General features: G+C 36.3%; 1 protein-coding gene across 3 annotated transcripts in view; it reads right to left on the bottom strand.

The window, feature by feature from the left end:
- CEP85L (centrosomal protein 85 like) overlaps positions 1-16,304 on the bottom strand; it is a 140,725-nt gene that overhangs the window by 26,042 nt on the left and 98,379 nt on the right. For all 3 annotated transcript variants that reach the window (XM_060753244.2, XM_060753243.2, XM_060753245.2), the window contains one exon: positions 561-678. In XM_060753244.2, coding sequence (XP_060609227.2) covers positions 561-678 — 118 coding nt within the window. The remainder of the gene's footprint in view (positions 1-560; positions 679-16,304) is intronic.

The following is a 16,304-nucleotide window of genomic DNA, read 5'->3' as shown; positions in this document are numbered from 1 at the left end:
AAATTCTTCTTCACGGACAAATAAGACATCCCCTGAAAATAAGACCTAGCACATCTTTGGGAGAAAAAAATAATATAAGACACTGTCTTATTTTTGGGGAAACAAGGTATGTAGTATACTGTATATTTACTGTAATTACAATGTAGAAGAACAATGATTTTGATAGTATTGTAGTTTAACCTATTCAAGGTATGACATAGTCTACTTTCTAAAGAAATACAGCTACACTGATCCTTCATGATACAATAGTAATAATCTCTTCGATATGCATAACAGAACAGTCACTTTTGTGTACAAGATGTTTAAACTTAATACTTTTAAAGCACGTTACCAGTTTTGACATTAGAACAGATATGCATGCATACAAATTGATTTTAAACAACAGAATTTCTCTATTAAATATATATTCCAGCATCATTTGCTTCATCAATAAAATGGTCATATAAACCATATTATTGTTATGTGATACAAAGTAAAAAGGCTCTCTTTCAGGGTATCATATGTTGAGAATTTTCATTTCACCAGGCACAATACCTACAAATAAAAAAATTGCATCTCACCTGGAAAGTACTCATGTAAGAGTCTTCACAACTCACAATATGCCCCAGTCTTGCTTGCTGGGCCCGTAGTTCATTTTCCCTTATTTTCTGATACAAAAGATTAATTTGCTGGTTCTGCCTATAATTTGTTTAAAAAAAGAAAAGAAAAGAAAGAAACAAAAAGAAAGGAAGCTTGAGTCATACTGTTATTTTTTATATTTCGATTGTCGTCAGTATTCATATGGGAAGGAATGTATATTTTATTTTACTCTTGATTTTAGCACAATACCGGGGATTTATTTTAACCATAGGAGGGATCTTTTCATGCTTGAGGGCATAAAAGCTCTGGCATGTGCATGGCAGCCTCCTGCCAGTGAAGGTGTCCTGATTCATCTCCTAGATTTTACTGTTCTTTGTAACACTGCCCATTTATGAAAATGTTGAAGCCATAGGTGAGAAAACATTTTTAGGGGGCGGGGCTCGGTTTTTTTTAAAAAAATCAGCATACAGTTGGCTCTCTATTCTTTCAGATTTCACTTTTGTGGGTTTGAATGTTCCTGGATTGGATTAAGATGTTCTCTCTAGGAATCTCTAGTTCCTACAGTATGACTCTATGGAGGATGGCCAAGCCAAAGAGTAGAGCTTCCATGATAGAACACATCTCTAAGTATCTCTAAGTCTTTCACTGCAACTCTGTGTTAACTTCCTGCAGAGGATCATCATCATCATCATCATCATCATCATCATCATCATCATTTAATAACTTATTAATCGCCCTCCATCCAAGAATGCTCCAGGCGATTTACAGCTAAATTACAAAAGATAAAATACATACATACAAAAATTAAAAATCAAGTCATGTTGGGCTGGTCGTTGCGACCTCCGATGATGGGAGAAGAAGAGGCGGTCCCTAAGGTACGATGGACCCTGGCGTAAAGAGTTTTAAAGGTCAGAACAAGCATCTTATACAGGCCACGGTACTCAGTTGGAAGCCAATGTAAATGTTGCAGCACTGGTGTTATATGGCATTTCATGGGCGTTCTTGTGAGTAACCTGGCTGCCGCATTCCGAACAATACGAAGCTTTCGGGTCGTAGACATCGGAAGGCCCACATACAGGGCGTTGCAATAGTCTAGTCTAGACGTGACTGTGGCATGGATGACAGTTGCCAGAGCCTCGTCAGATAGGTAAGATGATCACAGATTCATGCTGTAGGACTTACAGATTTTTAGAGAGATGCTTTCTCATGTTAAAAACCAGCATGTTTTAATTTGCAGTTTTAAACTTCACACGTGAACACTTTATGTTAAACATGGTTTTCATTCTATAACAACATGTTCCATAGTCCCGGTTTGATTTTTTTTTCTGTCACAAAAATAAGAAAAAATTAACAAAACAAACACATCGTTTTCTGAATTTTTTACTTTTTCTGTTAGGCATGTAAATATCTAGTGGAGACAGTCCTAAATTAGAGATGTGAGTCTAATCATCATCATCAATAAAATATAAAATGTAAGATATATTAGTGAAGCATAAATATCACTGTCCAAGAATAGGATTTTGTAATTCATCTGCATAAAGTTTATTTTTCATAATTTTCAGCCAGACAATTTCATCATATATTCTATGTTGAGTGCATATCTTTGTTCATGAGTGTTCCAGTTTTCTCATTATTAGACACAGATATAGCATTCTTTTAACATCTCATAATCTTCGAGGCATGATTATATTATATTTTGATATCTTCTTCTACTTTTAGATGCCAAGAGACAGTGGCTATTTATTAACCTCTTAAACAAGTTCTGTACCAAGACAGTCAACAATATGTCATGGTCTGAATGTTGGAATATAGCTCTATAGGACAGGATTCGAATCCTCACTTTGCCATGAAAATGCACTGGGTGACCTTAGGAAAGTCACACTCTCACAGCCTCAGATAAAGATCATCGTAAAACTTCTTCTGAAGAAATTGTGCCCAGAAAACCCCATAATAGTTTCACCATAAGTAACAACAGCAACCTTGAGGTGATTTTGCAAAGACTGGAGTGTTGGTTTTGTTTGGTATTCATGTGCTTCATTACTTGCCTGTGCTCTAACAAAAGTCAAAAACTTGAGGCAGAAAAGTTATAATAACGATGATACCATAATAGAATCTAGCTTACCATCAAGAGAAATAAAGCATACATTAAAAAGGCCATTTTAATGTCAAAATTCTGTAGAAGGAAAAGGATCCAGTCTTTATGATCTGGTTCAACTGACGTTATGTGGCTCTGGGCATTATTACTATTAATGTGCATTCAATACATGAACCATGTCTATGCATTAAAACTGTTTATTTGATAATTCGTGTTATAGGACACATATTATTCTTGAAAAATAGCTACTAAAACAAATAATGAACAAGCTGTTTGATTATATTGTAAAATATTTTCAACAGATAGCCTTTTTATTTTGCCACTTCAATATCCTCTATTCAGTATCTATCTAGAAATAACCAAATACAATTCAACTTGCTATAGGTGCATTCAGCAAAGTACAAGGAATGAAGTAATTGTACCTAGCACATCTTATAATAGATTGATAATCATGCTCCATTCTATAGCCCTTGTAAAAAACATGATTAATTATATCTCATGCAATTCAATTGCATAACATCATTTTTTCCCAGTAAAATCAATATGATTGTTTAAAAACTTTGTCAAAATAATGGCTTTAAAAAGATGCCAAAATATCAAAATGTTGCATCGTTTCCACATAATCCTTAAATCTCCCAAGTTGCCTGACAACAGAAGGCCTAATGCTGATAAAATTGTAAAATTGTTCTAATCCTTTGCTACACCAACAGCTGTTGCTCTTAATCCACTGCATAACCAAACAGTGATAGGGCTTTGCTTAAAAAATAACAAAATGATGATCTCACAAATCTAGTCCATGTGTAGCAATGAAAACAATATATACAACTGTTTGCCAGTCTACAAGTAATTCACCACCATCTAAAAGATTTCAGTATGTAAAAATTCCTGAACCTTCTACTATGCAAGAATTTAATCCCGCATTATGAAAAGTGGCCCTATCCTACCCCAGGTCAATCACAGAATACTCTTTCAGGCACTTGCAATCTTTCTCTTTTTTGGCAATTGCTTTAACATCCTTCCAATTAACAACTTCCTTATGTTCCCAATTCCTCCTCCTTTGATCATATAATCTGTATTTCATGTTGAGGAGACTATTTCAGGTGCTGGCACAACAATTTCTGTTTTTAATGACCATTAATATATTGAGTCCATGTCAGTCAGCTCCAGGCAGCAGTAGCAACTGTGTGAGCGGTTCAGAAAAGTGGGGCACCCAGGACTATAAATCTTTTCTGGGAGGGACAAGTGAATTAAAACCAACTCTGAGTCTACAGGAATGGAGAACAACCATCTTTTAGTATGCAGTGCCAGGCATAAGTTCATATTTACACATTTGGCATATATTTACTCAACCTATAACCACCACTTTGGGACTGAGTTCAGCTGTATACCTTGTCAATTTTACTAATCCCCCCTTTAAATCACCTAGCCTGATTAAGATTTCTAGAGAACATAAATGCTTGCACAATTTTGTGTGTTTGAATTGTCATTGTACTAATAAAGTTACTTCTGAATTGTAAGCTTAGTAATTTTCCACGTGGACAAACAAACTATCTTTAAGAAAATTATGGACCATAAATTCTCTTTCCTTTTTTCCAAACCCTTGGTAAGCAACAACTGATACCTACAGATAACGAGAGAGAATCTATGGTTAAATGACTTGTTCCTGAATGCATTGTATCACAATGAGTTACTATTCTCTCTTTCTACTGGCATTCATAGTTCACATTTGAATGTTTAGATTAGGTTTTAGGTCAACAATGTTTTTGCAGTATTAGTCAATCAGATTAGAAATCAAAAATGTTAATTTTTCCAAACTGCTCTTTTAGAAATAAAGATAAATATAGTTAAGAAATAGTTGAAAGAGAATCAGTCTTGTGCAAGAAGCTTTGTATTTTTAACTCCTTTAAGTAGAAAGCTGAGATAAATCAAAGTTGATCTTGAGGGGAATAGGAATCTATAAAATCCTCTCAAATCTTTTGCTCCTTTCTTTTAAGATTTAAAATGTTTTTCAAAAGCAACTGCTTAGAAAGCTTTGAACATTTTCCTTATTATATATAAAAGGTTGTCTTTGACCTCAGGTTCCATTTTTATATTCTCAGAAACCTGTTTCTGAATAGAAACAGCCACTTTCATGAGCAATTTAACATTTCTGTTCATAGGCGTTTTAACAGAACAATACCATGAGTGGGTGAGCTGTCATGGTGTCCAGAGCCCTACTAGTGCAAAGGAGGCAGGAAAATGGGGGATTTCTGCTTTGATAAAGTGTTGTTGTTGTTCCTTTTCTCTTTTCCTAATGAAACCAATCCTGGAGCTGGCCTGATTGATTTCTCCCACTAAAACCAATTATGCCATCTCCAGGACAGACACAGTTTTAATAGCTGTTTAGAAGGAAGTTGGGGAAATGAGATTTTATAACTTGAACGTCTTCTTCTGATCCCACTGGATGTGAAATATTTTGGGTGGATTGGCAGCAGAGCATATTGCAACTATTTAGGGAATACACTATCCTAGCCTTCCCATTACTTTTGTCTGCCTCAGCTTTGGCTTTACTTCCTGTCATGGCAGTAGTGGCAGTAAGGCTGGTGTTACCTAGTATGGTGTGTATTTCCCGCATTTCTTCAATTTCAGAGTCATTGGATACATTGGATAGTTTCTAAAAGTTTGATGCTAACACTGTGCTGAATTTCCTTTATTGAACTGTTTGTTTAACCTTCCAAACTGTCCTCAAGTATTTTATGTAGTATGCTTCTAAAACAACAAAAAAGGGAGTGACAGGATAGCTAGTTGTGAAAATTGTGAACTACCATTAGTAGCATGAAGTGGATGTCAAAATATGATTGGTCAAGTGATTCTACAATGACAGTGACAGCAAAACTGGAAATTCTTCAAAATCCAGTGGAATCTCAAGTGCGTCTTGAATTAAGATGTACAGGAGTTGATTATAAATTGTATGATTTTAACTGTATTTGTGTTTAGATTGGCTGCAGTAATGCTGGAGCGGCCTAAGTCAGAGGAGTCCTCCATGTGCGTTGCCATGGAGACCAATGCAGGCGAGAGGGAAGTGGGAGGAGCTTAGAGGGGAGAGTTTGAAAAAACGACAGTTAAAAATCAGTTAGGTTTTAGGTTTAGAGGAGTGAGCAGTCCGGTTTTAGGTTCAGATGAGTCAGGAGTTAGGTTCAGAGGAGTGAGGAGTTAGGAGTTGGGAGAGAAGGAAAGGAAAGGTGGCGGAGTGACTTCTGAAGCAAAGCTTTGAGGCTTTGAAAAGCTGGGTTTAGCTATTGGAAGTTTCTCAGGCTAGTGCAGCCGAATGATGAAACATAGCTGGTATTCTTTTAGTCTAAGGAGAGGCTAAAGAATAGTTTACTTAATATTTGATCTAGGGAGGATCAAATAAGGGAAACATCCCTGTATTGAAACTTTGTCTGAAACAAGTGCTCTACGTCAGAAAGATACTGTGTTACTTGAAAGAATGAACTGTTAAAATTACAAGTTTTATTCCAAGTGCAACAAGGAAAAGTTACGTCTTGCAACCACACGCTGTGTACTTAATAAAATTGTTAACTTTTATTTGAAGATTGCCTCAGCTCCGTCTATTCTGTGTCCAAAGTGCCATTTCTCACAATATTACAACTTACCTCACGTGGTGGCAGAAATGCAGGGAAAAGTAACCAAATAAATCTACATTCTTCTCTCCAGTTACGCTACAGTATATACAGTGTAATTGCTACTAAGTTATTACTTTCTTAATAAAGGAGGAGGTGCAACTGAACAGCCTCCCTTCCAACTTGATGGTAAATTTGGTTCCTAATCGGCAACCTCCATTGCAAATCGGCCAGTTCTTTTTAAAATTGAGAACTGGGGTAAAATCTCCTGAATACTGGTTCCTTTCAAATTGGTGGCAACAATAAATCATCCCTCCGCTCCCCTGCTTCCTTTCATAAGAGTTGTTCACATATTCTGCTTTGACATATGAACAGTATTTTGAGTTAAGAGCCAGTGCCAGAGAGAGCGCTAGTGTGAGAGTGCAGGGCTTTACGGCTTCAAGAGAGCAGCTTCCATGTTCTTGTCTGCTTTGGGAGATTGCTGTCTGTTTTGCTCTTGTCCACTTTGATAAACTTTGGGTTGGTTGATTTGTGTTGTTTTTATTCCTGGTATGTTTGGCTTCATGATGAGAGGAGAGAGAGCAAGAGAGGGAGGGAGGCTAGAAAGAGTACAATATGAAGAAAATTATGCTTCTGCGTCTTCACTTGCTACAACGTTGTGCTTCTACCATTTTAAAGTTAATCTTTCTTTTTTATTGTTTCATATGTATGTGCAGGTTTTGCCTTGCTGTTACACTGGCCAACACAAATTTTGTTGCCTTTTGTGCTTCTACCATTTTAAAGTTGATATTTCTTTTTTTTTTACTGTTCTATATGAATGTGTGAACAATTTATACATAATTTGTTATTTATAAAGTACATTTTCTTATTTAAAATCACGTAACAAAAAATGGGGGGTGCCTCCCCTAATAGATTATTAGCATTTCATTTGGAAAATACACTTTGAGATATAAGCATTTTGACTTAAGAGCAAATGTAACTCTTAAGTCAAGATATTACTGTAGTTTAAAATTAAGTTGGAAACAAGTGAGTGGATAACCACACATCATGCACAGCTCGGTGGCTTAAATAACAACAAAAAATGTAAGGGGAGAACATGTTGTCACAAAACCTAAAGAAACATATTCTATCGAAAGTATTTCCACTGTGGGGTTTGTTTTGGTTTTGTGGGGGGCGGGGTAGACAAAATATTCAGTACAAATATTTATGGGTTACTAGACAATTAAAACATTTAATTAAATAAATTAATTTAATTAAGTAAATAGAAGTTAAATAAAAATCAGCTATAGCCCTATTTGTGTCTGGATGACCTCTGGGGAGCCCCTTCTCATGGTTCTACCACCCTCATAAGTGTGACTGGTGGGAACGAGGGAAAGGGCCTTTTTGTGGTGGCTCCCCGACTCTGGAATGCCCTTCTCAAGGAAATCAGACAGGCCCTCTCTCTAGCTACCTTCAGGAAAGAATTGAAAACGTGGATGTGGAAGCAGGCATTCAGAAATGATTTATTGTAACTTATTATGATGCTGGTTTTTATAGCTGTATAAATACCAACTGGTTTCGCCCTGGCACAAAATATGCTTTTAAATTCAGCAAAAAAAATTAATCCGTCTTTTACTATGATATTGTTATTTTTGTTTATGTTTTTGATACTGTTGTATACATATGTTTTTTATTCTTGCTTTGGTTTTGTACGTATTTTCTGTAAGCTACCTCGAGTCCTGTTGGAGAGGGGGTGGGATATTAATTATTATTATTATTCATGACACTGGATTTTTTTCCCCAAAGTGCAGTTTTCTGGAGAATTCAGATAATTGAGGAAAAGTGCAACTTGCTGGGAAAGTATTTTACATTTACAACTCCCTCTCGTCAAAACAACTTCCCTGTGAAAACTGGCATCACACAACAGTGTCACTAAGACAACTCCCCATCATTAATAATTAACATTTAAGAACAAAAGGGGGAGGGTGGCTGCTAGCAAAGGACAGCATTATTCTGGAGAAATCTCAGAGAACAGCAGATATTTATATCTATCTATCTGTATAATAAAAGTGAAAATATGCTTGTATGTTTGTTGATGAGTATCTAAGTTTGTGGATGATTTCCAAGACAGTGCCTACATCCAGAGAGCACTGTGACCCCCACTGACAACGGATCTGGACCAAACATGGCATACAGATCTACAATGACCAATGAAAAATACTAAAAGGGTTTGGGTGGGTTGACCCTGGATTTTGGGGAGTTACAGTTCAGCCCACATCCAGACAGCACTGTGACTCCAATCAACAACAGATTTTGACCAAATGTGGCACACATACCCAACATGAACAACTTTAAGTACTGGCCAGATTTGGAGGGAATTGACCTTGAATGCTGGGAGCTATAGTTGAACCACATCCAGAGAGCACTATGAACCCACTTGACAATGGATCTGGACCAAATATGGCATGCACACTCAACATGGAAATATTTACTGGTGTGATTTGGGGACAATGACAGATGATGATGGGAGTTGTAGTTTACCCACATTCTTATACATTTTCTAATAGGCCTAGTCTTAAAATCCAAAAACCCACAAAGAATAAATCTTATGTTTCTCCTTACCAAATTCCTAACCTAGGCATTGCCGGGTACCTAAGAAGGTTCATAATAAAATTAAAAAATTAAGATACAAAATTCTTGCTTCTTCAAAATGTGACGCTAGTCTCATATCACTGAAACTGTATATTACTTGGGAACATTATTCATAGTGGGCTGGATACAGCTACTTCCTTCCTTTTAACAGTTGTAATTTGAGTCTGTCCTGTTCTGAAATGAAACCATCCAATTTCCTCTTCACCTATTTCTAGCACCACTTTCAAATGTGCAAGTTTGTGTGAATCAGTTTCAGATAATCCTACTGATATTTACAAAGAGAAACTATTTGGCAATGAGCTTTAGCTAATATACCTGCTCCATTTTTACTAATCCACACACTGTGGGATTTACTTTAACATTTACAATGCATTTCCAGAGACTTTCAGATTCAGGGAGGGAGGCCTGAGTCTCAGAAAAGCCTCTATGTTTTTGCTTCAGTTTTAGATGTAAGATAGAAATTGCTATGTTCTGTTTAGTTACACTGTAAGAACAAATATCTTTTACAACCAGGAGACAAAAACCTGAACCATTATTAAAAGAACTCAAGTTTATTAGGATCTTTAAAGCATTCCAATATGGTTCTAGCTTAGGCACAAACTTTCAAAAGGGCAGGAGGTACAGACACCAATGTGAACACTTTAAACTAAATGTCAAGTCAATGAAAAGAACATTTTATATCCAACTTTTAGTGTAAATCTTTTGCAATTGCACTGTAATGCCTCTAACACAAACACCTGATATTCAACAAGAAAATGTATTTCGAAACATGCAAGCTACATGGATAAATGTTCCATGTTCCAGAATTCCTGCTAGCACATACATTCCCTCATAGATGTATTTAAATACATTTTCCAAGTTACGAACAAGATAGATTCTGTAGGTTTGTTGTTAAGCTGAATTTGTATGTAAGTCGAGACAGGTACATTTGAAAAAATTGGCTTGTTGCGGAAACAAGGATTGGAGGTGGAGCTTTACTCTTGGGGACTTTCTGTACATCAATTATCATGACAAGAACAGAAAACAACCACTGATGTAAAGAATGTATGCTCTACTACCTCCTCAAAGAGTAAGGAGCAACAGGTATAAATTTCATTATATAAATCTCTGCTGTAGCCACAAGAGCTTTGGGGCAAAAATTTCTAGAATCACCCAGCCAGCATGGAATGGTAATCCAAAAAAGTCCTGTATTTACTCAAGTCCAATGCATCATCAAATCTAATTTGCACCTTAATTTTCAAAACCCTGAAACTAAAAAAAGTATTTGCTGGCAAATGTAATATGCAGTGACAAAAAAATGCGCTCTTTGTAATTTGGCCAAAAAGGTATTACTCTTGCTGCCTCCTTAGAATTCCTTCTTTAAACACAAAAGTGTTTCCCCTGAAGAAGTTTCCCTTTTTTCCTTTGACTCAGAACTACAATTACCACATTACATGAATCTACAGCACACTCTAATTTTGGGATGGTAATTTAGTCAAAAAAGGTGAGAATCTGATTTGAGTAAATAAGGAGATTTCTCCAAGGTATGTTTCAAACATTAGCTGATGTCCAGCACTGTATTGGATTAACTTTCACTGAAGAAGTGAAACTCCATTTCTCTCTCCTTTTCATGCAGGCCCACACATCCCTCAAATCTATTCTGGAAGATCACTTAATCCTCTCTGGAGCAGAACAGCGTGAACATGTAGGAGGCAGCAAGGGAAAGTGAAACCTGTTCAACAGATGGATGCCATTTTGTTGCAAAAACTTTAGTAATTCATACTGCTTACATTTCTATTTGCCACATTTTAAAAATGACGTCCTTAGAACACAAATAGGTACAAATAGGGTGACTTCAGGATGAAAGACATCCCGAATTCACCCTAATGTGTTTACATGGATGTAATATTTGGTTTTGACTACATAAGGATCAGCACACATCCCTGAATATGGCAAACGGGGGATTATAGGCAAATTTATGGAGAAGCAGAAGTGACAAGGAATGTTTGGAGGCAGAAGAACATCACTTCATATCAAGTGTTGGAAACAAAACAATAGGGAATGACTATCATGCCATCCCTAGATAGTGAGCTCCCATAAATAGTGCAGTCATCACTGATGGGAACAGAAAACTAAACCTTATGATAAGACTGCTGATTTTTAATTAAAGCAATCTGATGGGAACAGAAACCAATGCATTTGGGCAAATATCTCTTGCTTCCTAGGTCCCAATTCTGTAGCGAGGTGCCATCTTGAACGGTTTATGATTGAATTATGGTCAGAATGTCCAAACTAGCACTCTGGTTTGATAAACACTTCCTTTAAAGAGAAATAAACATCCCTTCTTACAACCCTCTAAAGTACCTCCAGAGTTTTTCATTATGGTACAAAATAAGGACATAATGCATTGCTTTGTACCAAGTCAGATTATTTGATCAGTTGTTGCCTTCCCATTTATTCTCAAGCAGGGCCAGTTTTATGCATTTGTGAGTTTAGAAATTCTATTCAGTCAAAATGTAATACAAATGTCAGTTTCAGTTAATATTCATCCTGACAAAGTAGGGGGACCACACACATCTTTTTAATTAACCCCCCTCATACCATCTTATTACATATGAAAAAGGAAATATTAGAACATATCGGTGTCCTTCAAAATGCCTGGTGATCTAATTTTGACCACTAAAAGACACAATCAAGGATTCATGGCAAACTCTATGAAGGAACATGAATACAAATTGTGCTATTAAATATCATATAATCTGCAGTTAGTTGTGTTCATTTACATACACTAATCAATGCTGTGCAAGTACAATATTATATGGAAAGGTAAAACAATAACAACAGAAATGATATAATGGATCCTCCTTACATTTCCAAAATACAGATTATATTGAGAGGGCGTTAGGCCCAAACATTTTACATTGTGGGCCAAAATCTAAGCATAATGGATTTAAGCTATCCCTTGCCCTAAATTTTCAAATGGCTTTTCCTTTCTCATCTTTCAGTTGGTCAGTTAATAGTGATGTGTAAAAGCAAGTGGAACCAAGCATATTGTAGTGCCCAACAATGCAAATTAGCAAATAAAAAGTAACATGGTTGCATTCATCCCTTGAAGGTCTAAGGAAATTTCACTAATAACAACATGTGGTGTATTCATTCTGTTAGCCCTAGCTTCTGTCATCACTACCCCTAGGTAAAGATTACCCCTTGACCAGTGTTTCTCAACCTGGGGGTCGGGACCCCTGGGGGGGTCACAAGGGGATGTCAGAGGGGTCGCCAAAGACCATCAGAAAACACAATATTTTCTGTTGGTCATGGGATTGGGAAGTTTGGCCCAATTCTATCATTAGTGGGGTTTAGAATGCTCTTTGATTGTAGGTGAACTATAAATCCCAGGGTCTACAACTCCCAAATGGCAAGGTCTATTTTCCCCAAACGCCACCAGTGTTTGGGCATATTGAGTATTTGTGCCAAGATTGGTCCAGATCTATCATTCTTCAGGTCCACAGTGCTCTCTGGATGTAGGTGAACTACAACTCCAAAACTCAAGCTCAATGCCCACCAAACCCTTCTAGTGTTTTCTCTTGGTCATGGGAGTCCTGTGTGCCAAATTTGGTTCAATTCCATAGTTGGTGGAGTTCAGAATGCTCTTTAATTGTAGGTGAACTATAAATCCCAGCAACTACAACTCCCAAATGACAAAATCAATCCCCCCAACCCCACCAGTATTCAAATTTGGGTGTATTGGGTATTTTTGCCAAATTTGGTCCAGTGACTGAAAATACACATTACGATTCATAACAGTAGCAAAATTATAGTTATGAAGAAGCAATGAAAATATTGTTATGGTTGGGGGTCACCACCACATGAGGAACTGTATTAAGGGATAATGGCATTAGGAAGGTTGAGAAACACTGCCCTTGACAGTAAGTCTAGTTGTGTCTGATTTTGGAGGGTGATGCTCATCTCCATTTCTAAGCTGAAGAGCGTGAGCTGTCTGTAGACGTCTCCAAGGTCATGTGGCCAGTTACCTTCCCGCCAAAGTGGTACCTATTGATCTACTCACATTTGCATGTTTTCGAACTGCTTAGTTGGCAGAAGCTAGGGCTAACAGAAGGAATTCACCTCGCTCCCTGGATTCGAACAGTTGACCTTTTAGTCAGCAAGTTCTGTAGGTCATTAATTTAACCTGCTGCGCCATCAGGGGCCCCTAGTAATGTCCAAAATAACCACTTCAATATGCAGGTTTATGAAGGTAAAGACAAATGAAACCCATTTCCACCAACTTCTCTTTTGCCAAGAACAATGTACAGGACAGTTACCGATAAAGTAAACAGCAGTTCTCACAACTATAACACCTTTTCTTTTGTTGCTATTTCTCTGTAACTTTTTAGTCCACTTTTAAGTATCTGCTGGGGTTTGGTTCCAGGATTCTTCATGGATACAATAATGTGGGAATACTCAAGTCCCATTATATCAATGAAGTAAATTGTGTGTACATTATATAAAATGGTGAATCACTCAAAAGAGAAGATTTTTTCAGCTGTTGTTTATTGAATACATGGATGCAGAAACTGTGGATACGAAGGCTAGCTGTATAGACCTATGGATGGACAGGACTGCTCAATAGGATTTATTTTTTTTAAAAAAAACCTCTTTGTATGTATGCATGGTCAATATAACAATATAACCTAAACATACTCCAGTGCATATTGTCACCTGAAAAACTCAAGCACAAATAATTATATCACCAGCAAAAACTATAATTATGTAATTCACCAGTTGATGCACAAGTTAGCTATAGTTTTATGAGTAATGATAAAATGCAAAAGTCAACTATTGCTTCATAATTTCAAACATAACATCTAGCAGAATGAAAACTTTTCACTCATATCCTAACCTTTGTATTTACCTTTCCTTAAAAAGCCTTCTGAACATGCCTAAGCTGTTCAGAAAAGAGCACAGCAAATGTTGATGGGTGTGCTATTATTTTCTGTGAGTCATGTCATACGTTTAGCGCTTGGCATGTATTCACACTACCATTCTAGGTAATCCTTGCCAAATAAACAGTGCCAGTACTAAACCTCAGCACTGCAGTTAAAATGTGTAGCATGCAATGGCCAATCAAGGTCAGAACGATCAAAGTATTACAAACCAGTGTTTTAATTTCTGTATGTGCAGTTGTGCTTTCAACACAGAAAAAAAGAAACACAAACAGTATACCATGGTACAAGAATCCACTACTCCCCCTAGTGCTAAAATACATGCATGTAATACTTAATATTTAATACCATCAATAAGTGAGGCTGAAGAGAAAGAGCATCTTACAGTTCTGTGGGGGGGAGACCGATCGAAAACCAGAACTACAACTGAACTAGGCCAATAATCTCAGCATTGTCGTCTGGTCACACAAGCTTGTTCACACTCTGCACTTTTGTTTAAAGATGCACCAAAGGTTATAGTGCATCAAATACTGCTCAAAGGGTTCTCCAAACTTCAGAAGCAGCACCCTAGATGACACGAGAGCTTTACAGAAAGAAAAAAAGCTATCCCATGGACACAGGCACCGTTCCTCTACCACTGTATTTTGTGAATAATTGAAGATTCTTTGCCTAAGACTATCTCTCAAAGTTCAGTCAGACTTTCCAGAATTTACCATTTTGATCACTTAGGCAACCAGTTGTTTTAATTATTTGCTGCTAATAAATTATTTTCAGACCCTTGCATTTGCTGAATATTTGAATAATAATAATAATAATAATAATAATAATAATAGACTTTATTTTTAACCTGCCCTCTTTCCCCAAGGGGACTCAGGACAGCTTCCAAAATAAATAAATAAAATAAAATAGCAGACATTCAATGCCATGTGCAGCTCACAGAATAAACAAACAGAATAAACAATTAAAAGAATAAAATTAAAATAGACAGTTAAAATCACTGAATAAAAACAACCTTAGCAAACAAACAATCAGTCAGGCCTCATCATGAACACATTCAGCAGTTAAAATATGTATAAAATATAAAGTATAAAAATATGAAAACGTGGTTTTCTTATAAGTTAAGGTAATCATTGACAGTATCATCAGTCAAGGTAGAAACAGTGATAAAACATGCAGCCTATACCAGAAAATTAACATGCAAGCTGTACAGCTGTAATATGCAACAATGTGTTTTTAAGGATTTTAACTATTTACTTTTTAATGCCATTAATATTTAAGTATATATTAATACTTGCATAGTTTTAGGTTTTAAATTGTATTTCATTTCATTTTACTGTAAGCTGCTTTGAGGCTCTTTTGTAAAGAGAGAGAAAGCTGGGTTTAAATAAACACAACAACAACAACAACAACAACAACATGTGTGACAGAGGTATAACATGTCCTTTAAGCAAATTAAATTAAGATACGCAAGGAGCTTTGTTAACCTTCAACAAACAATACTGTGGGGTAGACTATATGCCAGGAATGGCGTTCCATAAATCTACTTTAGATACATTGATATCCTCAAATATGGAATTATTAAGTGGAAATTCTGAACATACTCCTACTACTTAGAAACAGATCTCATGATAATCAAGATGCAAACATCAGTAGACTAAGATATATTATATTCATATCATATACACAAAATACACAACCAATTTTATCCTGCACGGATTCTCAAACTTTTTCAGCCAATGAGCTCTTTTTGAAGCCAAAATTTCCCATGGAGCCACAATAGATGTTTATATATTATATTATATACTAGCCATCTCCTGCCACCCATTGCTGTGGCCCAGCCTGTGTATGTGTTTTGTGTGTATATATGTGTGTATATGTGTGGTTTTATGCATGCGTTGTATTTTTTTTAATGGCTTTTAAAGTCTCTTTCACTGTGTTTTTCATTATTTTTATGAGTGATGGTCACTTGATGGCCTAATTGGTGTATTGTGTCCAAATTTGGTGTCAATTCAATCAGTGGGTTTTCAGTTATGTTAATTCCACAAACAAAAATTACATTTTTTATTTATATAGACAATACATACATACATACATACATATATATATATATATATATATAAGGCATGGTCTGGGTCAGAGATAGATAGATAGATAGATAGATAGATAGATAGAGAGTGTTTGTGTGAACTAATTCAGATAGTGCAGAAAGAAAGAAAGAAAGAAAGAAAGAAAGAAAGAAAACAATATTTAATATGAAGAACAATTTTAAACAACATAAACTTAAAAGTATTGCAATGGAAGACCCCCTTCTGCCATGCAAGAAAAACACAATCAAAGCACCCCTGAGCGGTGGGAGGGAAATAGGGTTTTGGAAGCAAAGAAGGGGGGGAATCTGTGCCCTGGGATACTGTGTGATGCTGTGACTGTTGTTTCTGGAAGCTCAAAATTTTAATTTCCCTGCATTCCACAGGAGGA

The sequence above is a fragment of the Anolis sagrei genome, chromosome 1 (assembly GCF_037176765.1).
Source record: "Anolis sagrei isolate rAnoSag1 chromosome 1, rAnoSag1.mat, whole genome shotgun sequence".
Classification (NCBI taxonomy): Eukaryota; Metazoa; Chordata; class Lepidosauria; order Squamata; family Dactyloidae; genus Anolis; species Anolis sagrei.
Note: the sequence above shows the minus strand (reverse complement) of the source record. Positions and strands in the feature narration are given on the sequence as shown.